Source organism: Amblyomma mixtum, chromosome 10 (assembly GCF_055824585.1).
Source record: "Amblyomma mixtum isolate Tamu chromosome 10, ASM5582458v1, whole genome shotgun sequence".
In the NCBI taxonomy this organism is placed as follows: domain Eukaryota; kingdom Metazoa; phylum Arthropoda; class Arachnida; order Ixodida; family Ixodidae; genus Amblyomma; species Amblyomma mixtum.
The window spans coordinates 169187020-169214188 of NC_143021.1; the positions used below are offsets into that span (position 1 = coordinate 169187020).

Consider the following 27169-nt stretch of genomic DNA (forward strand, 5'->3'; position numbering starts at 1 on the left):
AAAGTATGCTGGTTCTTGAGGCAGTTTGGAGATGTGCAGTCGTTCCCCGAGTTGGGCTGTGAATCCCAAAGCAGGCACCTTGCGCATGGCACTTGGAAAGGACACTGGGGCGCACTGACACGCACCACCACTGGCCCCAGCAGGCTGTGTAGTGAGCCCCTGTTGCGAGGCATGTTCCGAAATTACACATAGTATGTGGCAGAGTGCAAGCAATGATGAGGACCAGCTGAAATGTGGCATGCTGAAAAAGCTGACCGGCAGCGGCAAACATGGCAGTGGCAATAGCTAAGCAACGATCACATTAGTACAGTCGGGCGGGTGCATTGGCACTGCTTCCAGTAGCGGTTGCCAAAGAAAAAAAAAATGCTCAGACACATGTGGAACAGATTTACCTTACAATGGCTGCAGTGTTGGTGGCACTGCATCCAACAGAGACTAAAACCAATCACATGTGCTCCACTCTCATCTGCTTGGTGGTGCACACTGTCCTGGGTTCCCCTGCACGCACCCAGTCTGCGGTGAGAACAGTTCGATGCAAAACACAGATGACCACAAGAGGACAACGCGGCCACATACTTTTTACTTCAGACTCAGCCAATTAGCACCAAATTCCACTGGTGGCCTGAAAAGTCCCATGCAAGTGGCCGGACTCAGGCTGAGTAGTCCTCGGTCTTCATGTCGTTGAGGCCCAGCAGCTCGTTCTGCTCAAAGGTGCGCTCGTAGCGAGTGACTGACAGGGCCGGGTCTGGGTCGGGGGCGCAGAGGCTCTGCACGTAGCTGTTGCCGCAGGGGTCGTCCAGCACCAGGGTGACCGGCAGCCTGCCCTGGGCCGCCTGGGCCAGCTTGTCCACCACTGCACCCATGCGCAGACGCCCCGCACCCGAGGCCGAGTCGCCCTGCACACAGAACCCCCCTGCCCATCACCTGTCTGCACTAGCCACTGGGCCTCCTAACGCTTCACGATCGGATGACCCGAATCTGGGGTAGCTGGCTTCTTGGCATCTGGCGACCTGTGTGGCAAAACTTTGTCCCATATAGTGCTCACATCAATGCTCCAGAGCCAAGGACAGCACCGCAATTGCAAACCCTGGGAGAAGACGGGCTTCACATCACCTGATCAAGAAAACGAATACTGCAGCCCAGCGGGAGCTCCGCCATGGCTGAAGGGCACTCCACGCGTAGGTCGACCCCGCCCACCGTACGGGGAGAATTCAGAAAAGAAAAGGCGGGAGCTGGCAGAGGGACGAGTTCAGATTCCTCTTCCCTGCACCTTTAACCTCTGATAAAGAAGGCGGCCTCATTGTAATGCCAAAAGGAATGTTTGAACCAAAATCTTCAGAAGCCCTCACAGCGGGGGGGCGGGGGGTTATGAAATGCAAAAAAAGTGTCACTTGCAAAAGGGAAAAGCAAGGCCAAGCAGCCTTGTAAGAAGGCTCCACTTAACCAGACTGCAATAGATAAGAGGTTATTCGAGAATTCAAATCTTTGAAGCTTCTTGGTAATGCGTGCGAAGTAGTTTTGCGCTAGCATTTAAAATGGCGACGCAATCCCCGATTAAAACCACGACAATTTTCAGGCTTCTCCTCACTGCGTTGGAGAAGTGCGGGGAAACTCGTGATGGCGTCATAACTGTCTACATTTCAAATGTCCACTGCCTTCCGATGCCGCCAAACAATGCTTCATGAGCTTCACCTTCGACGGCATTCTTTTTCATCCTTGAGACAACCGCTTCTTCGCTGGAAACTTAGCGCCGCCGCATGTGACATCATCACTGGGGCCTCTGCCTGTCGCTGTGCACTGCAGAGAAGCCTGAACACCTGTTTATCACCATTTCAAATCGTAGCGCAAAAAGATTTCGCATGTTTTACCTGCAGGTTTCAAGCATTCGGCTTGGCTAAAATCATCGAATTCTAAAAACTCTTCAGTTGCCCTTTTAACATAAAAGCAATCCCCCTGGGCTTGCATCCCATTACTCGCAGTTCACTGCCACTAACTGCATGTCATGTCCCAGCTTCCTGATATCACGTTTTCCTCAGAGCAACCACACCTGGCAAAGCAGTTCTCTCTAGCTTTTAGTCACTTGTTACATTTTGTTCTATCTGCGCAGTTTTTCTTCTTGGAACAAAAAAGGCCTGCAGTGGACCCACAGTTGTCATCAATAATTATGGATAAAAATTTCTTCAACCCAGCGTTGATGTGCTTTGACTGGACAGGACCACTGTTTCTGTGTGCACCTGAGCAATGGCAAATTAAATATGTTGTGTTCACGCCATTTCCAGCGTATGCCCAACTAAGAGTGCTGTCCACTGTGCGACCGTTCCCTGCTGCCCCTCATCATCCTGGCTCATTTCCACCGACTGCAGGCATGGCAACGAAGCCACACCAGGCCATTGGTCCACACAACACGGAGCCACTGCAGAGTACTATTTCCAACCATTTTCACTGCATCTCGGGAGACCTCGTTTTTCAGGGTTGTTTTCCTTTTGAATACAACAAGCAGCAGCAGCAGCTTGAGTCCACCAGCCGTGCATGACGGCTCTTCTCGTTTCTTGCTGTGCGCACCTCTTTATGGTTGTGCACTACATAGCTTGGCGGAGCAGACTGCGAGTTCCGTCGGCACTGCTAAGCAGAACTACATGGCTCAGTCCCGTACAAGTTGATGACATGGTGCTGGAATGGCAGGAGTTCATCCGTGTACTGGGCCGCTACCTTCTCGCAAGTCGATGCCCTCTGGCGAAGCCAAAATGCAGGGTGTCGTGTGTACCCATGCGCGGCTAGCTTTACAATCTTGGTGAGGACAGTTCCCTCGCCTTCAGCTGGAGAACACAGGCAAGACTGACTGCGATGCGCGGGCACAACAGCTTCACTTTCAGCCCTGACTTTGTGCTGGTCCATGACAGGCCTAGCGAGTGGGTCCAGCTTCTTCCACCACAGTCACTGTGCCGTCGGACAGCAGAACCACCTTTCTCCAGAACAGCACAGCGTACTACGTCCTCCATTTTGGCCGAATACAATGTGAAGTGTCCCGTAGGCGTCACGAGCCGTTGTCGCTGCCAAGCCTACTGCTGTCGCCAATTGCTGCATAGTGCCACGCGTTCTGCCCTTCCCAGCCCTTTGCCACATTTTCCCCTTTCCGACTCGCAAACAGTCTCTCCCTGCCCACAGGTTGCTAAAAGGTTGGTTTCGCCTCACAACTCACAAGCCTGGTGCCAGAGCCATCTTGAGATGAGCAGCAAAAAAAAAAAAGCGTTTTCAAAAATATGACTCCCAGAAAAAAAAAAACTTGCATTACAATCGTGTAAATAAAACTGTATCACTGTATCAAACTGCATCACAAACTGTATCACCATCCCACCCTCCATGACGACTTCTTTTTGCCACACCCTGCAGTCTTTCCTCGCCGTGACCACGATAGCAAAATAAAACACATAACATGCCGTTCATCGCTTTAGGCGAAATCATTCCTTCCTCGCACTGCAATAGACTGGAACAACGTTTTAGCATTCGTCAAAGCAAACCATGGACTGACAGATTTTGTAGTTTTGTTGCATTATGTGCATTTACTGAGTATTTTATTCTGTGTTGTTTGTTGTGTTATTTGTGTACATTACTAGCTTTATTTCATACTTCGTTATTACATCATCATTCTTCAGCCTGACTACGCCCACTGCAGGCCCTCTCCCATGTCTCTACAGTTAACCCAGTCCTGCGCCAGTTGCGGCCCCTCTATATCCCCGCAAACTTCTTAATCTCATCCGCCCACCCGACTTTCTGCCGCCCCCTGCTACGCTTGCCTTCTCTTGGAATCCACTCCGTTACCCTTAAGGACCAGCGGTTATCTTGCCTTCGCACTACATGCCCTGCCCAGGCCCATTTCTTCCTCTTGATTTCCACTAATAATAATAATAAATACTTTATTCACACCAAAGAAACAATACAAGACGCGGACGCGCCAAAGCCTCAATTGGGCTTGTATGGCGCCGTCCGGCAGCAGCAACAACCTCTGTTACCAAATCAATTCTTTGTTTTGTGTAGATTAAAACATATGCACTAGAGCTGTTCAAGCTCGGCAATAGCATCCCGTAACTGTCTGCGAGTGTTCAAGTTGAAAACATTATCAGGCATCTCATTGAATATACATGGGATATAATATGAGCTCATAGACATACCAAAATGAGTTCGCACTGCAGGGACAATATATCGAGAAACTTTTCTTAATGGAATTGGTTTAACGTTGTGGAACCGAAATTCAGAGTTCCAGAAATATCTGAGCACAGTGATTTGTTTGAACACAATGTCAAAGGAAGGCAGACCTGAAGGAAGGAATACACTTTGCTGTTTATGGGGTATTGAATAGATGACACTCTTAGCCATATTCTTGATAACGTGGTTTATCCTATTTTTCCATGTTGCAGAACAGTTGAAGAAACAGCACATGCCATATCTCGGCAGAGAATATCCCAAAGACTGTGCAATTAAACGTTTTATGGCAAATGGCAGGTAGTCCCTTAGAGCATAGAGCAAGCATGCGACGCCTCTAAGCTTCTTACTGAGGTGTGCCATGTGCGTGTTCCAGGATAAATCACTGTCAAAGTAAATGCCAAGGTATCTCACGGACGGAACACATGTAATCGGGTAGCAAGAACATGCAGTGCAACTGGAGCTGTGCAAAAAAACCGCAGCGTTTTTCGGGATTGGCTTGTGTGCATTTCTAAAGCACACTAGATGAGTTTTTTGGGGGTTTATATCAATCAGGTTACATTGAAACCAATCATATAGATTAGTAGCGTCCTGTTGAAGTTGACGGAGTGCACAAGAAAAATCTGTATTAGATGGGATGAGGAGCGTGTCATCTGCATATTGATAAATCTGTGATGAAGTTATAATGCTGGGGAGGTCATTAACATAGAGATTAAATAAGAGGGGTGATAAGATGGATCCCTGGGGAACACCACTATATAAGTCTATAATTCTGCTTTGCACAGGTCCAAGTTCCACCATTTGAGATCGCTGAGACACATAATTTCTTAGTAACATTTGAAAAGGACCACGAAAACCATAGCAAAACAACTTTTCACAGAGAATATCATGGTGAACAGTATTAAATGCCTTCCTGACATCAAGAAAGAGACCAAATGCCACTTCATTTTTATCAAAACTAGAATGAACGCAATCCGACATCTTTTCTAATAATGTTTGGGTACCAGAACCAGCAACAAATCCGTATTGATGTGGGCTAAGCACGTTATGCCTCAGCAAAAATGCTGACATTGTACATAAGACGCGTTTTTCTAAAATTTGTGATATACACAACACGATAGATATTGGGCGATAATTCGAGATATCATTTCTTTTGCCACCCTTGTAAAGTGGTATAACACGCGCTTGTTTAAGAGAGCATGGTAAGAAGCCACTTTCAATCATATCATTTATCATAAAAAGAAGGACACACTTCAAGCTTTGGAAGTTTCTGGAAAGGTCGCTGATAAATATTCCATCAATTCCAGCCGATTTGTTATGCCGTGGACTGGAGATTATGCTGAAAAGATCTGGCTCTGTTATGTGTGGAAGAAATGCTGAGTCAATCACAGAAGAAGGAAGTAACGGCGAACGTGATGTGGCACGGGCAATGCGCTGTTCTTTAGAAAAAAAGTTATTAAAATCATGTGCCAAAGAGGATGTCAAGTGACCAAAACTATGCTCTATTGCGTCCTTGACCGGTCTACGCTGACGCCCACGTAGTTTGTTCACAATAGCCCAAGTTTTGGCCACGTCATGGTGGCAATTGCGAAACTGGCTAGCATAGTAACGCCTTTTAGAGGACCGAAGAAGAGCGGTTACTTTGTTTCTAGCAGCCCGAAATTCATTTCGTAAGTTTGCATTTTTTGGTGAAGCGCGACATTTTGACCACAGCACTTCTTTGCATCTAATGGCTGCGAGAATGTCAGCTGTAAGCCAGAAGCATTTATTATTTCGTTTTTTGACAATGATACTTTTTATGCAGGATTCTTTTAAATTTTTAAGAACCAAAACAAAGTTATCGTAGGCGGTGTCTTTGTTATTTCGTGATATAAATGAGTTCCAGTCGAAGGATGACACCTTACTGTCAAATAGTTTTCGATCTAGTATAGTCATAACACACCTGCTATCATTAGGTTTCTGTGCAGAATCGACCTTAGCAAAGTGGCATAGTGTAAAGTAATGATCCGCTAATTTCTTTCGAATGACAGCTGCCATAACATAAGACAAGTCCGACGCGCGTACGTTAACGTGGTCTATGCAAGTTTTACACAAACTGTTATTTACGATCTCTTCTCTAGTAGGATCTGAAAGTAGTGTTTCTATACCATGATCAGCAAGGGCATTTAGGTAGTTTTGCGCAGATGCTCGATACTAGGATGTCATTAACCCGCGTTTGTTCTCTCACCCACTCCACCCCCTCTTCCGATCTCTTAACGTTGCACCTACCATCTGTCTTCCCATGGCTCGCTGCGTGGTCCTTAGCTTAAGCTGAACCCGCTTTGCTGGCCTCCACGTTTCTGCCCCATGGGTGAGTACCGGTGAGATGCATTCTGCCTCTGCCTGTCCCCCCCCCCCCCCCCCCCCCACTGCGAGTGATACCTGGAAGAAGGGGTTCTCCTGTGCCAGCTGCTGGCGCATGCCCTCCAGCAGGCCCTCCACGGTGGTGAAGCAGCCGGACAGGAGGCCCGCCCCGGCCTCCAGCTCCAGCTCCGGCACTCGCACCGTGCACGTCTCCGACTTGAGCACGTCCCGGGCCAGGTCGGCCGGCTGCCGCACCCCCAGCTCCAGACGCACCCCCTGGGGCTCCACGCCCGCCCCGCTCTTCACCTCGCTGGTGCGGTGGCCGCACCGCTCACAGCTGGTCGCCATGATCACCACCTCCTTGAAGTGGGGCACCTGCACCACGGGCGTGTTGCTGCACCACTCGCTGTGTGCGAGCACTTACAGTGATAAAACAGGAATCAATGAAGGCGCCTGTTATCAAAAGTGATCCCAGTACACAAAACTGGGAACCGGCAGACAGTTGAAAATTACAGGCCAATCTCTTTAACCTGCGTTTGTTGCAAACTTCTGGAGCACATAATATCAAAGGCAATCTATACACATCTTGAATCAACAAAAGCTTTTTTTCCAAATCAGCATGGTTTTCAGCAGCAGTTGTCTACTGTAACACAACTAGTAGAAACAGTTAATGACTTTGCGAAGGCTTTCGACAGGGTCCAACATGGTGATTTAATTAACAAATTACTATTAATGGGTATTAATCATAAAATTGTGCACTGGATATCAGCTTATCTAAGCGGAAGAACTCAATTTGTTGAAATCAATGGTAGTAAATCAGAATCATTAAGCGTAACCTCCGGTGTACCTCAGGAGTCCGTCTTGGGTCCCGTTTTATTTTTAATCTATATTAATGACATTGCTTCCCATATTGTTAAAGATGTTACAGTGAGACTTTTTGCTGACGACTGCCTGCTCTACTGTGGTATAAATAATACAGATAATCAAAAAGCGCTTAATGATGCTCTCGTAGCTGTCGAAAAATGGTGTCAATGCTGGAAAATGAAAATCAATGAAGAGAAAACAGTAGTTTTGCGCGTCACGAACAGGACCAAACATGCCCATGACTACTGTTACATGCTAGGATCTACCGCACTTACCACAGTGGGTAAATTTCACAGGTTCTCTTTCCTTGCACCAGAGGTGCCCCGTCAGAGACGGTTTGTTCCAACTGGAAGACTGAAGCGTTCCTTCGCACCAGGGGTGCTCCGTCAGAGACGGTCTTGTGATGAGTTGACACGCAGGGGTAAGGCGAACACTTCAAGTTTTATATACAGAAATTTACATTAGATACAAGTTTAGGCACTCGAGACGGTAAAGAGATACGTGGATTAGTAAAGCTTTTTGACGGGCTAGTTGGTACATATGGTACATATGGCCATATGTACCATATGGTACATACGGTACATATGGCCGCGGAGATACACAACAACAAAAAGGCGGAACTGGCTAACACTAGGGGAGGCCCCTACTCGGCGTAGCCGAAGATGCATAGCCGAAGATGCGTAGCATCTCACCTTAGCGCAGAACCCCACTTCCAGCTCCGGGGCACGGTTTTAAAGACCTCAATGCCCGGCCCACATTTGGTGGCTTCCAATCATGTTACGATGTTCACATGATTGGTTTATCGAGAGCCTGGCCAGCTCTCCAACTTCCGTAGGGCAAAACGCCCTTTCCACAAACCCAAACGCACGGTCGTGTCAAATAAAAACAAACACAAATATACATTCGTGCCAGTACATGCGCGAATCGGTACCGCGGGTCGGGGGACACCCGTACTTCCTGGCGCGTTCGCGAGCGGCCGCGTTCCGAGAAAGGAGACGCTTCGCTTTGAGCGCTCCCAGCCGCGTTCCGATGACCCCGCGTACATTAACGATCCCTTACACGCCCTTCCCAAGATTCTACAAAGGGCTCAAATGCCACTTTTAGAATTAAAACAAAGGGATCGGTACGGGTCACAAAACCACCCTGTGGGTGACATGTCGCAGCTACACCAGCGCTGGCACCAACAAAACCAAAAGTAAAATGCAAAATGCACACACAACATAAGCAAATTCCACAAATACACACGGTGGCATGCCTGCCGTGCGCCGTAACACGGCGTCCAAATTCGTGGGTTGCACCCAGTTCACCACCTCCAAGTAGACACCCTCGTCCTGCTCGCGAACGAGCACACACACACACACACAGACACTCGCAACTTGAGCGTTCAGTAGCACTCGCACAACGTCCGTAAGTGGCCACGTGAGCCTCCTTAGTCGCACCGAGCGTCCTTGTGTGCGTTCGAGCCACTACGCGTCTCAACACAATTAACGCCTAACTGCCACTCGGCTCAGTAGGCTGGTGCCACAGCGGGGCAAGAACTCAAAAGCCGGTGCCCTCCAGGATCAAAAACCTCGCGATACTCGATGGGTCCAAATCCCTGACCACGCGACGCTCTTGAGGGCACGCTCTCTCCGGCGCGCCAGTACGAGCCGCGTCCTCCGTAAGGGGCATATCTCCTTCTCAGTCTAACCTTACCAGTGAGGCCGGTTTTACTACACTTGATCTGGCGTACTGCAGTACGGAACGAACTGTTCCACGCGCCGACTTTCAAGGTGAAAGCCACGCACCTGCCTCCTGCCACTCCACCTCGCCCGGGGCCATCTGCATCTTTACTGCACGAGCAAACTTTGAAACCGCCGCTCCGTGCTTGATCAGCGCCCGCTGGCCCCGTGGCATAGTCTGAGGCTGCATGAGCTCCCTCGCAGTCGCCCGACCCAAATTTGCCCCGTGGCAAGTCGCCGTGCATCTCCCCGTCCTCGAATGAACTGATCGGGCACCCGTTGGGTGCGTTTGGCAGCCGCGCGGCGCTCGGTCTGATCGACCCAACAGGCCTACCTCCGCTCTCTGCCTCGGATGGGATGCTCCTGCCACCACCAACGCTATGGGGCACTTCATACCCTATGCCCGACACAGTGTGCGGTTGCAGCAACGCCAGACTTCCTCCTTTCACTCGCTCTTCGATCTGACGTCTGTCCTTACCGACCGCCCCCTGCTGAACGAAATGCTCTTTTTCGCAGCCCGCTTGAGACCGCGTTTTTGGAATTTCCAACAATCCTGAACTCGCGTCCGCGTCCCTGGTGTCATTTGGGGTAGAGCTAACCTGGGCGGCCGGATCCTAGGAGTGCGCGTTCACCGCCTCTAATACCGCGACGCTGCGTTTCGTCACTATACTTTCTTCAACTGCGATTCCAGCTTCGCAGAAATCTGGCTCACTTTTTTCTTCTGCCTGGCTGTTTTCTTGGCCTGTGCTTGTCAGGTCTTTGCCTTCGCATCCCAGCACAGGCGGCCTCTCCACTCGGGACTCGGGCAAGTTCTCCCTGGCTAGCTGACTAGCTCTCCTAGACTCTTTGAGCTTAGCCAGCTCGAGCTCAAGCTGCTGGCGCCTTGCTTCTAACGCCTGCAAATCCGGAGGTTTCTCCTCGCATAGCGGCGCCTTTCCTCCATTCACTTTTGCAAGCTCTGCCTGATAATAAGCTAAACGCGCCTTTGCCAATTCTACTCGGTACTTCACATCATGTGAGGGCCGGCATGGATAACTCTCCATACCGCCTTCCGTACCCCTCAGCTGTCCTACCAGCTCGAACACAGGGACGTGAACAATGCGACCAAGGAAACTCACGGTTTCGATGCGTCGATCCGCATTGCCAGCTCCTTGGCGTCGGAGCACGCTGCGATGAGCTGTCGGACGCCGCTGGTCCTGTGCCCGCTGCTGTCGCCTTGCTTCGCGACGCCGGTGACTGTCGAGTTATCGATGCGCTGCTTTTCTGGACCGTATGCAGTCCCGCGTCGCTGGACTACTGCCGTGGTCCTTGCATCCTTGCCGCAGTCTCTCCGCAGGTCCGTTCTCGAACGCTGCTGTTGCCTGATCGTCACCTTTCTCCCTGCCTTCAAGTCTTCTTTCTGAGCCGTCTTCTGATTTTGGAGCACCTTATTTTGTCTTATTTTGGAGCACCTTAGGACCAGCAAGTCTTATTTTGGAGCAGCCTCAGGAGCAGCAAGTCTTATTTTGGAGCAGCTTAGGAGCAGTAAAAGTCTCATTCTGGAGCAGCCTTGGGAGCAGCAAAAGTCTTATTTTGGAGCAGCCTCAGGAGCAGCAAAAGCCTTATTTTGGAGCAGCTTAGGAGCAGCAAAAGTCCTATTTTGGAGCAGCCTCGGGACCAGCAAAGTCTTATTTTGGAGCAGCTTAAGAGCAGCAAAAGTCTTATTTTGGAGCAGCTTAGGAGCAGCAAAAGTCTTATTTTAGAGCAGCCTCAGGAGCAGCAAAAGCCTTATTTTGGAGCAGCCTCGGGACCAGCAAAAGTCTTATTTTGGAGCAGCTTAAAAGCAGCAAATGTCTTATTTCGGAGCAGCTTAGGAGCAGCAAAAGTCTTATTTTAGAGCAGCCTCAGGAGCAGCAAAAGCCTTATTTTGGAGCAGCCTCGGGACCAGCAAAAGTCTTATTTTGGAGCAGCTTAAAAGCAGCAAATGTCTTATTTCGGAGCAGCAAAAGTCATATTTTGGAGCAGCTTAGGAGCAGCAAAAGTCTTATTTTGGAGCAGCTTAGAAGCAGCAAACGTCTTATTTTGGAGCAGCCTCGGGACCAGCAAAGTCTTATTTTGGAGCAGCCTCAGGAGCAGCAAAAGCCTTATTTTGGAGCAGCTTAGAAGCAGCAAACGTCTTATTTTGGAGCAGCCTCGGGACCAGCAAAGTCTTATTTTGGAGCAGCTTAAGAGCAGCAAAAGTCTTATTTTGGAGCAGCTTAAGAGCAGTAAAAGTCTTATTCTGGAGCAGCCTTGGGAGCAGCAAAAGTCTTATTTTGGAGCAGCCTCAGGAGCAGCAAAAGTCTTATTTTGGAGCAGCTTAGAAGCAGCAAACGTCTTATTTTGGAGCAGCCTCGGGACCAGCAAAGTCTTATTTTGGAGCAGCTTAAGAGCAGCAAAAGTCTTATTTTGGAGCAGCTTAAGAGCAGTAAAAGTCTTATTCTGGAGCAGCCTTGGGAGCAGCAAAAGTCTTATTTTGGACCAGCCTCGGGAGCAGCAAAAGTCTTATTTTGGAGCAGCTTAGAAGCAGCAAACGTCTTATTTTGGAGCAGCCTCGGGACCAGCAAAGTCTTATTTTGGAGCAGCTTAAGAGCAGCAAAAGTCTTATTTTGGAGCAGCCTCAGGAGCAGCAAAAGCCTTATTTTGGAGCAGCTTAGGAGCAGCAAACGTCCTATTTTGGAGCAGCCTCGGGACCAGCAAAGTCTTATTTTGGAGCAGCTTAAGAGCAGCAAAAGTCTTATTTTGGAGCAGCTTAGGAGCAGCAAAAGTCTTATTTTAGAGCAGCCTCAGGAGCAGCAAAAGCCTTATTTTGGAGCAGCCTCGGGACCAGCAAAAGTCTTATTTTGGAGCAGCTTAAAAGCAGCAAATGTCTTATTTCGGAGCAGCAAAAGTCATATTTTGGAGCAGCTTAGGAGCAGCAAAAGTCTTATTTTGGAGCAGCTTAGAAGCAGCAAACGTCTTATTTTGGAGCAGCCTCGGGACCAGCAAAGTCTTATTTTGGAGCAGCTTAAGAGCAGCAAAAGTCTTATTTTGGAGCAGCCTCGGGAGCAGCAAAAGTCCAATTTTGTAGCACCTTAGGAGCAATTTGTAAGCTATTTCAGAGCACTTCTGCAGCAGGCTGGCGACAAATAAATGCGACTGAGAGCAATTTGTTTGCAACTAGTCTAAACACTGCATAAATATTGATCACGGATTCCACAGGCCAAAATTAATTAAAAGGACTGCAATTGTTCTAAATATATTTGCAAGGGTTCATGAAAAAATAGACATGTGGCGGCTACTACAAACAGTAGTTGCAGTACATTAGCTGTTATAATTTCAGTTCAGAAAAATGAAAACAACATAATGTGGACAGTTTTATTTTTATTAAACAAACCCAGAGCACTTCACTGAAAGAAAATTATGTTCGCACGCCGTTAACCCGGCCCACTCGCGCTGGCGATTGCTTTCCAGGACAAGGTGTCCGGAATCCTAAACCCTAGTCAGCCGCTAGTCAGCCGGGCCTATCGTGAAGGCGCCGTTTTAGCGCCGCTATCTCCACTGGCTCCTGACTGCTGGCTCTGCGATTGTATTGTTGCGCGTTGAGCTGCGCTGTGGCGTCATACCATCCCGCGGGGACGGGGGTTGCGTCGACCTGTATATGGATTTTTTTTTACCAGCGAGGGGTGCAAGTGGGGGGTCGAGTATGCACGACAATGTAGGGCATATATGCTCGTTACGACCTTGATGGAGTTTTTTTCAGGGCGTGTTTGCGAAATTTCCGCATCTCTTTTTGTAGCCTTAAATTACTGAAAAAAGTGCACAAATTATGTGAGTGAACCTGGTATCCCATTGTCCGCACAATAAATACAGCTTGCTATGTGAGGGCAGTTCACAATACCGGCAGCGCTCAAGTTATATACCAGATAATAGTTAAAAGTACTTATTTTTACTCATGCTTGTACAGTACAAGCTTTTCGTGACAGCCGCGCAGACCACCACGAGCAGCAACCCCACCACGAGTGAACCCAACTGACGATGCGAATGCGGTTGCAACAGTTTCGTAGCGAGCTCCTAGTGTTGTACAGCCGACAGTAACACTCGGCTAAATTTGGCTCTGCACTTGGGGCATAAATTGCCGTTTAGGCGCAGGAGGTCAAATTGGCACAGCATGGCGCGATTGGCGCAGCACTTCCACCCCTGTTTTTAATAAGGTATGCCAAATGGTGCGCAAAATATCTGACCCTCATATTTAACAAATCCTTGGCATGAGCCGAACTTCCCACCACCTGGAAATACACCCAATAAGGCCTATCCCAAAAACTAACAGCCTGTCACAACCCGCCTCATTTAGACCCATTTCACTGTTATGCACTGGTCAAATAAATCACTGGAGCATATGGAAAGAAAAATGATCGGTGTAACGTTAAGAGATCGGAAGCGGGCGGAGTAGGTGAGGGAACAAACGTGGGTTAATGACATCCTATCTGAAATCAAGAGGAAGAAGTGGGCTTGGGCAGGGCACGCAATGCGAAGGCAAGATAACCGCTGGTCCTTAAGGTTAACGAAGTGGATTCCAAGAGAAGGCAAGCGTAGCAGGGGACGGCAGAAAGTTAGGTGGACGGATAAAATTAAGAAGTTTGCGGGGATAGTGGCCACAACTGGCGAAGGACAGGGTACGCTGGAGAGACACGGGAGAGGCCTTTGCCCTGCAGTGGGCGTAGTCAGGCTAATGATGATGATGGTGATGCAGAATCTACAACAGTTCTGGGATGGTGCAAACTTCTCACTCTCCCGCCATCAACAGTGGTAAAAAATGATATTAAGAAGCTTATTCCCGAAGCATCGATATATCCGATCAACAAGTCCAGGAAATTGAAAAAAAATTACGTGTGGTACAGGCCGGATCCTTTCCCTAGGCATAAGGTGAGCCCTGAGTGCATATCTGCGGCGCGTGAGTCCTACACGAAGGACGAGTTGGAATGCTCCACACAAAGTCCTAACAAAAAAACATGTCCTCTCGATTATGATAGACGGAGAAAAAGAAACATTCCTAGCAAAGCGTTTCATGACAAGATCAATTAGAGAGGCATTCCGCATATACAAACATCGATAAATGGTGCTTGATGAATAGGCTTAAACTGAACATTAAGAAAAGTTTCGTTTTGTCTCTTACTCGAAAACGCGACACTTATTTAATTATACTCTCCTTGGTGGACAAATATCTCGTGCTGCCCATCTACAAAACCTCAGTGCTATTGTTGACTCAAGGCTCGATTTTCGGTTACATGTCTCGTCAATTGTCTCTCGTGCATTGAGACATATTGGCGTTATTTCTCATTTAACAAGAAAATTTCATTGATACAAATTCCTGTGCACTCTTTACTGTGCTCTCGTGAGGCCACGTCTTGAGTTGGCATCAGCAGCCTGGAATAGTGTCTCCATTACCAGTGCCAATGAAATCGAAAAAGCTCAGCGGAAGTTTGTACTCCACTGAACATTATATATGATATATATATTGGGCACCGTCGTTTCTACGACTACAATTCTCTTCTAGCAGACCTTAGTATGTCTACTCTCCATGACAGGCGACTCGCGCGCGACATGCATTTTCTACACAAAGTTGTGCTTGGCTCTATTGCCAGCGATCAGTTATTGATGTCACTGCGATTTCGTGTGCCTCAGCGAAACACCACCAAATGCTGTGATACGTTTTCTCCTGACATGCATGCCATTTCACCAATGACTCATTTGTAAATAACATATAATTCAACTTTTTATGAAACAGACATATTTGCCTAATTTTGAAAGAATGTCGTACGCCAAAAAAGGACGAAACAGGAAGGAAAAACACAGAACAGGAAAGAGGCGCAACTTCCCACTTTAATAACAGGAAAGGAAACCAGGCGCTCTTTTATAGCCGCTGAGCTGCATGCGGGTGCGTGAACTAAAAAAAAATGCGGTGGTGGACGAGTGATAACAACACTACAACACAGCACAACAAGTCATAGGGAGGTCGCTATTACAAAAGGCATGTTGATAACTCATGCGAGCGTGAATGATAGCACAGGTTGAACGATTATGAAAAAGGATAAGAACTACCTCTAAGATATTAACAATCATGAAACCGATTGAAGGAAGCAGGCGGACTTTGCTAAGGGCATCTAAACGAAACCGTACAAAAAAGCTAGTTCGTTTCTGGTGAGGAGAACAGAAGGCGTGCTAACGCAGTTGTCTTTTCTTTGATCAATATAAAAAGCCTCAATGACTTCTCTTTCGATTTTTTCTTTTGCCCTGGCTAGAAACCTGGTCTCTTGAAATTTCGGAAAACAATCTTTACACCTGCTACAATGTAAAGCTAGATTGCTTCCCGTCTTGCTTTTTAGGGTCACATTGTGCTGTCGAGCACGCTCATTGAAGCATTGTCCTGTTTGCCCCACATATACTTTGCCACACGTCAGAGGGATCTCGTATACCACATTAGTGGTACATTTTGTGAACACTGTTTGATGTTTGACAGTGCAGGCCTTTTTGACCCGCTTTCCTGACACCATCGGACATATGCTTGCCAGTTTGCAGGGGGCTGAAAAAACCAGCCGCACTCCGTGCCTAGAAGCCACTTTTTTCAAATTGTGCGAAAACCCATGCAGGTAAGGTATGACCTGCACAGGTTTGTTTCCAAATTCCCTCTTGTAGTCCGGCTTCTTCATTTTTTGAAGGAGGCTTTCAGACATACTGGTGACCAGTTGCAATGGGTAACCTGCTGACATAACTCTTCTGATCTGATACTGGAAGCTTTCACTGATTTTGTGTGGACAAGATTTTTCTAAGGCCGACCTAATGCAAAGAGAAACTATTCCTCGTTTTACTAATTTGGAGTGGGCGCTATCGTAGGCTAACAGAGACTTCTTTGAGCGAGGTTGATACATCCAACAGACGTGGTTGTTGGTAAAGGAAATCTGTAAATCCAAGAACTGTATATAATCATGATCTGCCTTTTCATGCGTGAAATTCAGGGACGTTGACTTCGAGTTAAAAGCGGTCAGTACGTTTTCGATATGCGAATCTGATTCACACTGGGAAGTCAACGTCCCTGAAGTTCACGCATGAAAAGGCAGATCATGATTGTATACAGTTCTTGGATTTACAGATTTCCTTTACCAACAACCACGTCTGTTGGATGTATCAACCTCGCTCAAAGAAGTCTCTGTTAGCCTACGATAGCGCCCACTCCAAATTAGTAAAACGAGGAATAGTTTCTCTTTGCATTAGGTCGGCCTTAGAAAAATCTTGTCCACACAAAATCAGTGAAAGCTTCCAGTATCAGATCAGAAGAGTTATGTCAGCAGGTTACCCATTGCAACTGGTCACCAGTATGTCTGAAAGCCTCCTTCAAAAAATGAAGAAGCCGGACTACAAGAGGGAATTTGGAAACAAACCTGTGCAGGTCATACCTTACCTGCATGGGTTTTCGCACAATTTGAAAAAAGTGGCTTCTAGGCACGGAGTGCGGCTGGTTTTTTCAGCCCCCTGCAAACTGGCAAGCATATGTCCGATGGTGTCAGGAAAGCGGGTCAAAAAGGCCTGCACTGTCAAACATCAAACAGTGTTCACAAAATGTACCACTAATGTGGTATACGAGATCCCTCTGACGTGTGGCAAAGTATATGTGGGGCAAACGGGACAATGCTTCAATGAGCGTGCTCGACAGCACAATGTGACCCTAAAAAGCAAGACGGGAAGCAATCTAGCTTTACATTGTAGCAGGTGTAAAGATTGTTTTCCGAAATTTCAAGAGACCAGGTTTCTAGCCAGGGCAAAAGAAAAAATCGAAAGAGAAGTCATTGAGGCTTTTTATATTGATCAAAGAAAAGACAACTGCGTTAGCACGCCTTCTGTTCTCCTCACCAGAAACGAACTAGCTTTTTTGGACGGTTTCGTTTAGATGCCCTTAGCAAAGTCCGCCTGCTTCCTTCAATCGGTTTCATGATAGTTAATATCTTAGAGGTAGTTCTTATCCTTTTTCATAATCGTTCAACCTGTGCTATCATTCACGCTCGCATGAGTTATCAACATGCCTTTTGTAATAGCGACCTCCCTATGACTTGTTGTGCTGTGTTGTAGTGTTGTTATCACTCGTCCACCACCGCATTTTTTTTAGTTCACGCACCCTCATGCAGCTCAGCGGCTATAAAAGAGCGCCTGGTTTCCTTTCCTGTTATTAAAGTTGGAAGTTGCGCCTCTTTCCTGTTCTGTGTTTTTCCTTCCTGTTTCGTCCTTTTTTGGCGTACGACATTCTTTCAAGACAATGTACCAACTAACCCGTCAAAAAGTTCTTCTACTTGCCTAATTTGCTTTTCTCATTGTTCATTTCATCATGGTTTAATAATAATTTATTATCATTATAGTATTTGTGATCACTGTTCTCTATTATGTCTGTTCATGTCATGGTGTTTGTACTGACTGAGTGTGTGCTCGTTTGGGCCAACTGGCTGTTGAGGCACACTCAAAATAAAATATCTATCATCCTGATTGTGGCATTGGCCTATCACAATTTTACACCCTGAGACCTCGAGTGGTAAAATGTTAACGCCAGGATGATGCCAGCGTGTGTGGCATTTGCGCCCACTGTGAACTTGCTCTTGAGAGTGGCACTGGCCGCCACAGAGTCGACACTCATTTGCACTCCATCATCAACGCAGTGCCTTAAGGCAAATTAAATCAGTGTCTAAAAGGCAGGTCTCTGTCATTGGGAGAACTGAATATCCCAGAGGACGAAGAAATATGCTTAGTGATGCGGGAGTAAGTTAATTAAAAGACTAGCGCATAAAACTAGGACAAAGACAGAGAAGGAGACAGGACGAGCGCTAAACATCAACTGAAGGTTTACTACACCAAACATGTACTTAGAAACACTGCAGTGGCACATGCGCACACTGAGTTACAAAAAACTAATCAAGAAGTGGCAAACTGTTTCGAATATACATGGTTTCTTTCCTGGTCAGGGCAAGTGACGTCGTGCTTACACACTTGTCACCTTCCCTGATAATGTGATAAGCCTCACAAATCTCACGACCTAACCTTGTGCCGCCCCTACCAAGCACACACGTGGCATCAAACGCCGGCACGCACCCGCAACGCTTGCAATGCGTAGCCAAATGGCTGCCCCCCCGCCAATGAATCCACCAGCGTGCGATGCTCTCGTAACCGTTCATCTAGGCAGCGTCCAGACTGTCCCACGTAGCATCTACCGCAGGAGAGGGGTATGCGGTATACAATGCCAGCAGTGCACGGAACGAACTTGCACTCGTGTTTTATGGTGCATACCGGTTTCCTCTTCTCATTGACGGCTTTGCACATGCGCACCAGCTTTTCGGGGGCGGTGAACATGACGTCCACACCGCACTTCCCTCCAACTTTCCTCAGCCGGGCACATCTTTTCGAAGACGAAAAGCGTGTTGTTAAGTGTTTTAGGTACGTGGATGACTTTATTGTGTTTATGCATGTTAACAACGAGAGCGACAAACCACAGGTTGTAAAAAGTGTTCTAGAGATTTTCGGTGATTGTTCTGGCAAGCTGAGGTTCACGCATGAAGTTCCAGTGGACGGGTGCCTCCAGTTCCTCGAGCTACGTTTGTTCTTTGGCACTGGGCACATCTGTTGGTCGTACCAGCCGCGCACAAAAAAAGAAATTTTAGCGTATAATTCGGCCCATTCTAAATTGGTAAAACGGGGAATTGCAAAAAATTGCCTGCGGGGTGCTCTCGAGAAGTCCTGCCAGCATAAGATTGAGGACAGCCTGCAAGCGCAAGTGCACCGGTTGAAGAAGGCCGGTTTCCCAAAGGACACAGTGATGGCTGTGGCAGAATGCCTCCTGAAGGAAGTCGGGGCAGGTGGCCGCCCTGGCATGGCCGCCGGAGAAAGTGCGAAAAGGCTCAGGCGTACGGCCATACCGTACGTGCACCAGCTTTCGCACCGGCTGAGGAAAGTTGGAGGGAAGTGCGGTGTGGACGTCATGTTCACCGCCCCCGAAAAGCTGGTGCGCATGTGCAAAGCCGTCAATGAGAAGAGGAAACCGGTATGCACCATAAAACACGAGTGCAAGTTCGTTCCGTGCACTGCTGGCATTGTATACCGCATACCCCTCTCCTGCGGTAGATGCTACGTGGGACAGTCTGGACGCTGCCTAGATGAACGGCTACGAGAGCATCGCACGCTGGTGGATTCATTGGCGGGGGGGCAGCCATTTGGCTACGCATTGTAAGCGGTGCGGGTGCGTGCCGGCGTTTGATGCCACGTGTGTGCTTGGTAGGGGCGGCACGAGGTTAGGTCGTGAGATTTGTGAGGCTTATCACATTATCAGGGAAGGTGACAAGTGTGTAAGCACGACGTCACTTGCCCTGACCAGGAAAGAAACCATGTATCTTCGAAACAGTTTGCCACTTCTTGATTAGTTTTTTGTAACTCAGTGTGCGCATGTGCCACTGAAGTGTTTTAAGTACATGTTTGGTGTAGTAAACCTTCAGTTGATGTTTAGCGCTCGTCCTGTCTCCTTCTCTGTCTTTGTCCTAGTTTTATGCGCCAGTCTTTTAATTAACTATGTCAAACCAACTAGCCCAGCTTTCCGCCTTGATTGCGGGAGTAAGGCAACCAAGTGAAAAAGGCTCTGGATGCGAACACTTTCCCTAATCATCTCCGGCTGTTAGTGGCAAGATGGATCGTGCACAACCACATCAAGAAGACTCAAGGCAAAGCGATCCATGAGGAAAAGCAATGTATATAGCGCGGGGGTATTGCATTCCACTTAGATTTTGCCAAAAAATGGACTGTCATGCTTCCTGATGAGGTTCAGGCATACCATTGGCAAAAGAAACAAGTGTCAGTTTTTACAAGTGTGAAGGTCAAAATGAGAAAGTCGTGATTGTTAGTGATGATTTGAGCCATGACTTCGCTCACGCCTGCTTGCATCGAAAGAAAGTGAGAGAATGGGTGGACGACAACCTGCCGGTGTACTCCAGGGTGAGGTATGTCAGTCACTGTCAGGCATTGAAAAAAAGTTGATACCAGCTTTTTGAGTTTGGAAACAGCGATTGACCCAATACCGAAAGGATACTCTTAGCAACTGGACACGAGAAGAAAGTGTGCGAAGTTGTTGGAGGACTCATTAAGCACCAAGCAATGCTCCAGAAGCTCAGAATGAAACCTGGAAACGCGATTCGGGCAGCCAGAGACTTTGCAAGTGTTTGAACGCGACAGCATCACGGACCCCATGTCGCCGAAAAGCCGGTGACGTCCCAGAAGCATTAATTAATAAAACCGAGTAGGAAATTGGTCGAGTTGGGGTTGGGAATCAAACCAGGGCCTCCAGAACATGCTAACCACTCCACCACGCCAGTTCGATGGTTTGGAATGAACAAAGGCGTGTCTCGTGAACACAGTGTTGTCTTAGAAGGGTGCTTTACAGACGTGTGCTGTGGTGTATATTAGTAATTATGAGCACGGAAATTAGAGAAGTCGCAGTTAAGCGAGTAGCTAAGTATGTTTCCGCTACTTTCCCTCTTCACTGGGCGTGCTCGTAGCACCATTAGGCGGTGCCCACTAAAACCACTCCCTCCTCCTCCTCGCAATGTACGCCACTGCCCCAACAGATAGCACATGACGGCAGCGCCTCCCGCCCATCTCGTTCGGGTGCAGTGAGGCCGTGTGAGGACGCAGGAATCACGCAGTGAGCAGCGAACAATGCACGCAGAGCACATCCAAGGCGCGTTCACCACAAAGCTTGTGGCTTGCTGCCCGTTCGTTCAGCGCGGAAGCTATGCTGGCGTTCGTGGCATCGGGTTTATCGAGAACGATGTGCCAACGAACTACGACTGCAACTCGAGTCCCGCGCATTTCGGCACGGTGCCTGGCAGCGCTTCTACATGGTTTGCCGCTCCGCACATCCGTTTCACCGTACGTGGCATCAGCAGCATCAGGCTCACGCGGCGTCGAAGGCATTGGCCGTGAGCGAAAAATCCCGGAAAGATTAATAAATAAATAAAGAGTCGCAAGTTGGTATAGAGAATGGACAATTCCGCATATATGGGCAATAATCCAATAATGCTATCATGTCATACCCTTTTAATGCGTCTCCTCTGAATTTTTATCGAAGAAACAGAAAGGTGTACATCTAAAACATCAGCAGTAAAAGAAGTGGTTGCCTTCTGCAAGTAAAAAAAAGAAAAGTGGATGACAGTGCGTGCCTTCTATGGCATTCAATCATGGCATGTGTGGCAGCTATCCAAGAACTAAGTGCACAGGAGTGAAGACATTGTGCATTGTCGAATCAATCAAATAAACGAGCGCAGCCCAGAAACAAATTGTTTTCAATGAAGCAGGTCCTCATGACCTTTTCAATTTGTTCATTTCTCTAAAAATTATTTGAAATATGCTGCTTGCTTATTTGACTTTAACCTCGTTGTGTGTATACAACTAAGCTGCACAGTGCATCCTGACTGCACTTTGGTGGCAGCAAAATGCCAAAAACATCATCAGTGTTCTGTGCGATGCCGTAGCACATCAAGGAACCCCAGGTGGTGAGATATAATCCCGCGACCTGCACTGCGGTGGCTCTCACAGTTAATCTAGCGCATCAAGATGTAAAGGACTACATCCAATATCCTACTAAAATTGAAAATCCGGTACGTGATTCACACATGACACAGGCTCTTCAGATCTGCATGGTGTGCTAAAAAGGTTACAGAATATACCTGCAAGACTAATATTTTTAAAGAATCATTCTTTCCAACAACATCTGGTCAGTGGAATGTCTTATCTGCTGATGTTGTGCAATGTGCAAATGTGTCTTTATTCTCTTGCACGCCGTCCTGGATATCGAAGTGAGGCCACCGTATTGTTATTTGTCTTTTTTTTTTATCTGGTTCAGACGTGGTGTCAGGTTGCATTGCTTTTATTCTAATTTGTCATGTTTTCTTTTTTCCTTGTCCTGCAATGTTTTTTTTTTACTTTACAATTAACTTACACATCACTAGTGTCCGCTGGTTTGTCTCCAGCCACATGTTTATGATCCCGTGCATGAAATGTCCTTGATGTCATGTATGCCTACTCCTGCTTTAAGCACTCAGGCTGGCAGTATTCTTCTAAATAAATAAATTTAAAAAAAAACATGAAACCAAACCAAAGCAGATTCTCTTCAAAGAAAGAAAAAAATATACAATGCACAGGGAAAACAGCTGCTACGAAAAACCTCCTGTGAGTTAGAACATCCCACAGAGCAATGTCAATGCACGCAAGAAGATGGTACGGTTGGTTTATTGGGGTTTAACGTCCCAAAGTGACTAAGGCTATGAGAGACGCCGTAGTGGAGGGCTCCGGAAATTTCGACCACCTGGGGTTCTTTAACGTGCACTGACAATGCACAGTACAAGGGCCTCCAGAATTTCGCCTCCATCGAAATTCAGCCGCCGCGGCCGGGATCGAACCCGCGTTTTTCGGGTCAGCAGCCGAGCGCCGTAACCACTGAGCCGCCGCGGCGGCGCAGGCAAGAAGAATAATCGTTATTGGTGCTCTGCAAGGGCTTCTCGGCAAGATTAATTAAATGCATGGTGGAGGTCTGAGGGGAAAGAGAGGAGTGTGTGCAACCATCGTGTGCGTCCCTTCCACAGCAATGCCCACCAGGCCATGCAGGGCCACAAGGGATAACTGTGCTTTTGCTTGTCCCCCACACCGTGTCTCTCAAAGTGGAAGTAGGAACCACTGGCCACACATTATGCTATTAAATTTATGAGAGACATCAAACATGCACGACAAGGCACATAGTGAGTGGAAAAAGCACTGCACTGCCCACACTGTTGGCTCAGTCAGGCACCATTAACACCACGGCAGCAGGCCCCTCTGGCTGCGACTGCTGCAACAGTCTAGAGACCAGAGTGGGTGAGGGAACAAACGCGGGCTAATTACATCCTAGTCGCAACCAAGAGGAAGAAGAGGGCTTGTGCAGGGCATGTAATGCGAAGGCAAGATAACCCCTGGTCCTTAAGGGTAACGGAGTGGATACCAAGAGAAGGCAAGCGTAGCAGGGCGTGGCAGGAAGGTAGGTGGGCGGATGAGATTAAGAAGTTTGTGGGGATACGGTGGCCGCAACTGGCAAAGAAGGACAGGGTTAGTTGGAGAGACATGGGAGAGGCCCTGCAGTGGGCGTAGTCAGGCTGACTAGGGTTGGGCCTAGCCAACAGCAGCAGGGCACACACCAAGCTTAATCTGCATCGCAGGGGCTCTCTTTCGTGCTTCCCTGGCTGAACCAGAGCACAAATTGACCTTTACATTCTGCACAGGATGCATCCTCAAGAGCTAGCACTCAGCACCCTCGGATTTTAGCTGTTCCGCGGCTTTCTTGCTAGTGATATCGGTAGATGCGATCCATGTGAGAAGCCAACTTTATAAAGCCAGATCCTCCCAGAGCCCAAGTGAACTTCAGTCACATATCACCACCGTCCAAGCACAATTCTTCCTGGCTGGGCATCGGAGGAGGTTCCCCTTATTATGCAAGATGTGTTGCCATGGACCTGCCCTTCAGGGGCCGCACACAGTATGCGCCCCCAGGGGGTTGAATGGGTGTGCAGGCACTGCTGTGTGAGGCATTTCAGCACACTCTGTCAATGGCAGCAGAAGCAGCTCCGCACTGTCGCTCACTCATTTCCCGTCTGCTCAAGCTGCACGCACATCTAAACCGGACGAAAAAAATCTTCCAAGCACTAATAATTCTGCGGCCACAGCTGCGTCAGCAAGGCACCCCCTGTGCAATGCACCTGCAATCACTGCACCTTCTGCATCAGGGTTGTCTACAGAGTGTTGCAATCCTAAACATGCGAAAGCTGCTTGTTATGGGTCGCCAATGCTGCAGACGACGCGGATGCATAATAAATTCTGACACAACCAGGGACCTCTCTGTGTCTGCGTCCTTGCGCAGGTTTTCGCTTTAGAACTGTGCACCAACTGGCCCTGCTCTCTACACTGCTGGTCCAGGAAAGTGCAGGTGCAGACAGAGCACGCTGCACAAGAAATAACTGCGCGTGCCTAGCCGAACCAGACGAAAGCTCATTATCATGTGCAGGCCCCCTACCCTCACACTGCTCTGCTTGCCTCGTATTCGGCCCGCGTCTATGTCATGCTGATGATGATCGCAATCGGATGGCCGCTCCCCGTGTAGCAAGCGGGCCTTTCGGAATGCACGGACTGCTGCCTTGATAAGGTAGATTCCGCGGGTACGGTTCTACCATTGTGCCGCCTGATCTGAGACAGCTGTAGGCGCGTCTCCATCAAAAATAGCCCGCATCCTTCGAACTTTTGGTCGCCTCTGGGATTCATTTCCACCTCACTATCGACCGAAAGTGCTTAAAACACTCCATCTACCGCCTCAGTTTCGGGTTCGTTTATTAGACTTGGTTTTCGCCTTGCTCCTGTGAGGAACCGATACTGCGTTATGCGCCCTGTGTGTCTGTCCTGCAGCACACTGCTTCTGCACTGGAACCTCGCCTAGAAGCTCAGCGTAAAATGAGACGAAACCGTCGCTGTGGGCGCTTTTTGCAGTGCAATCAAGCGTCACGACGACAGTGACTACTCCCAGAGGAGCTGGAAGCATTTGCTAGGTCACAACGCATATATTGCAAAACAGACCGATGTCTATATGTAACCGCAGCACGAAGTAATATAACTCACACAGAGGAGTTAGGATTGCTGGCCGGTGTCTGTCGTGGCTCATTCTCTAATTGGTGGGTGCACACGGGTGCTTATATTCCAAATTTCGCACGCGCAGCTCGCACCAGTGACGCACCACGGCCACGGCATTCACGTGTGCGAGACAGCAGCTGCTTGTAGTCGCCCAAAGATCCGAAGGTGCCCGCAAGGTGATTACCCGAGCTTTGCTCCGCACGTGACAGCGCGATACGCAGCGCGCTGTCCCGGTGGCGATAAGAGCAGGTTCCAGCACAGGGGCAGTGTGCTTCGCGGGAGACAGACAGGGTGCATGCATCGGTGCTTCGCAGGGGCAAATTGAGTTCAACAGAATGGAAAGCTGGGCTAGTTGTAGGTTGTTCATAATGAAAATTTGTGGGCACAAACAAACAAAACACAGAGGCCAAACAAAAGAGGCGCCTGTCCCGTGGTATCTTCTCTGTGTTTTGTTTGTTCGCGCCCACAAATTCCATCATGAGCAAATTGAGTTGTAGATGATAACTGTAGGAAATTAACACGAAACTGCAGCAGTGTGCGGAGTGTTTCGAGCGTGTTTGGTTGCTAGCGAGACACAGATGAGTCCAAGAGGCAAAAAAAAGTTCAAAACATGCGGGTTATTTGCGGCGTAAATGCGCCTACAGCTGTCTCAGGTCAAGCGGCACAATGGTAGAACCGTACCCGCGGAATGGATACCTTATCGAGGCAGCGGTCTGTGCATTCCGAAAGGCCCGCTCACTACACCGGGAGCGGCCATCCAATCGCAATCATCATCAGCATGACACAGATGTGGGCCGAATGTGAGGCAAGCGGAGCAATGCGAGGGTCGCGCCGGTAGGGGGCCTGCACATGCGCGCGGCGATAATGAGCTTTCGTCTAGTTTGGCTACATGCAGTTCTTTCCTGTGCGGCGCACTCCGTTTACTTCTGTCCGCGCCTATACATCGTCCAAACTGGGTACTGGAAAAGAAAGACTGTCGTACGCCATCTCTGCATCAAATTCCAGCGCGAATATGCGAGTGGTTTAACTGGGATAAGCATTTTACGATACATGTTTAGTGTCGCAAAAGTTTATGTAATGTTCTGTGTTTTTTCTGTACAGATTTTGTTTTTCCAGCTATATACATATATATATATTTCGTTTCCGGCAGAATGAAAACGAGTTTCTGAGCTGTTTTTCCTCGTCAAGTACTCGCCCGGCCCAACACACATTCAAAAGCTGCGACACGCCATGGCACAGACCTGCGTGAGCTTCATCCGCGTCTCGCACGGCGCCCCGCACTCGCTGCAGTTGGTGGCGAAGCCGAGAACGTCGTCGCGCACGTCGTCGTCCTGCGCACTGCTGCTCGGCTCGGCGGCGATGCCCAGGGACGCGTCCTGCTCGGCCGTGCGCCGGTAGCGCCGCACCGCCATGCACGGGTCGGCGCCGGGCGCCTGCGGGTTCTCCACGAAGCTGTTGCCCGACGGGTCGTCGAGCACGAGGCGGAACTGGCTGCGCAGCTCCAGCAGCTCCCGGAGCCGGCCCACGAAGTGCGACAGCTTGTCGTCGCAGTCAGCGAGCGAGGAGGCCTCCAGGCCCTGGGCGGCCCGCAGCAGCAGCCCCTCGACCGTGGTCACGCTGCCCTCCTGGGTCCGCGCGGGGATCTCCAGCTCCACGTCGGGCACCGTGACGACCGCGTCTCTCGTCTTGACCACCTGCCGGTTCAGGTCCCGCCGGGAGCGCACGCTCAACTCGTAGCGGATCCCCGTCGGCTGAACGGTGGCCGCCGGCTGGAGCTCGCTGTTCTGCCAGCCGCAGTGGTCGCAGTGGAACGACATCACCACCACTTCCCGGTAGAAAGGGATCTTGGTGAGCAGCAGCCGCGTGGTGCCGTCCTTTCGACATTGCAGGCACAGGCTCTCCAGCTCCGTCACCTCCGGCTCGTCGCCGGAGAGAGCAGGGAACAAGTCCCCCATCTCCAACCGCGGCTGGCAGACGCACGTGGCTGCTGGCTAGGCTAGGCTCGCTCTGCGATGAACCTCGACTTCGAAAGGAAAATGCTTCGCCGCCTTTTCACACTGTCAGTCAGTTGATATAGGAATGTGCGGATACATAACCAACCACTATAATAATGACTGCATTGATTACGAGAAAGCATTCGACTCGATTGCAGGCACACTGACTGATCTCCACTAGCGGGCTGGATGAAGCCACCGGAAGTCGGCCTTTGGCAGTGCACGATTTTTCAGTTCCAGTTTTGGTTTTCCACTCAGCATTTCGTCTTTTCCCCGTTCTCGTCTTTTTCTATTACAATGTCTACCTGTTGCGCCGTCAAC

The 27169-nt window shown here is 48.8% G+C and overlaps 1 protein-coding gene across 1 annotated transcript; it reads right to left on the reverse strand.

The window, feature by feature from the left end:
• Positions 1-372: 372 nt before the first annotated feature.
• On the reverse strand, positions 373-27169 carry Zpr1 (zinc finger protein Zpr1). The gene is made up of 3 exons (XM_089565034.1): positions 26096-27169; positions 6622-6918; positions 373-896 (listed from the first exon to the last, which is right to left on the reverse strand). Exons 1-3 carry the CDS (start codon positions 26807-26809, stop codon positions 651-653), a joined length of 1257 nt encoding a protein of 418 aa, XP_089421160.1. The 5' UTR covers positions 26810-27169; the 3' UTR covers positions 373-650.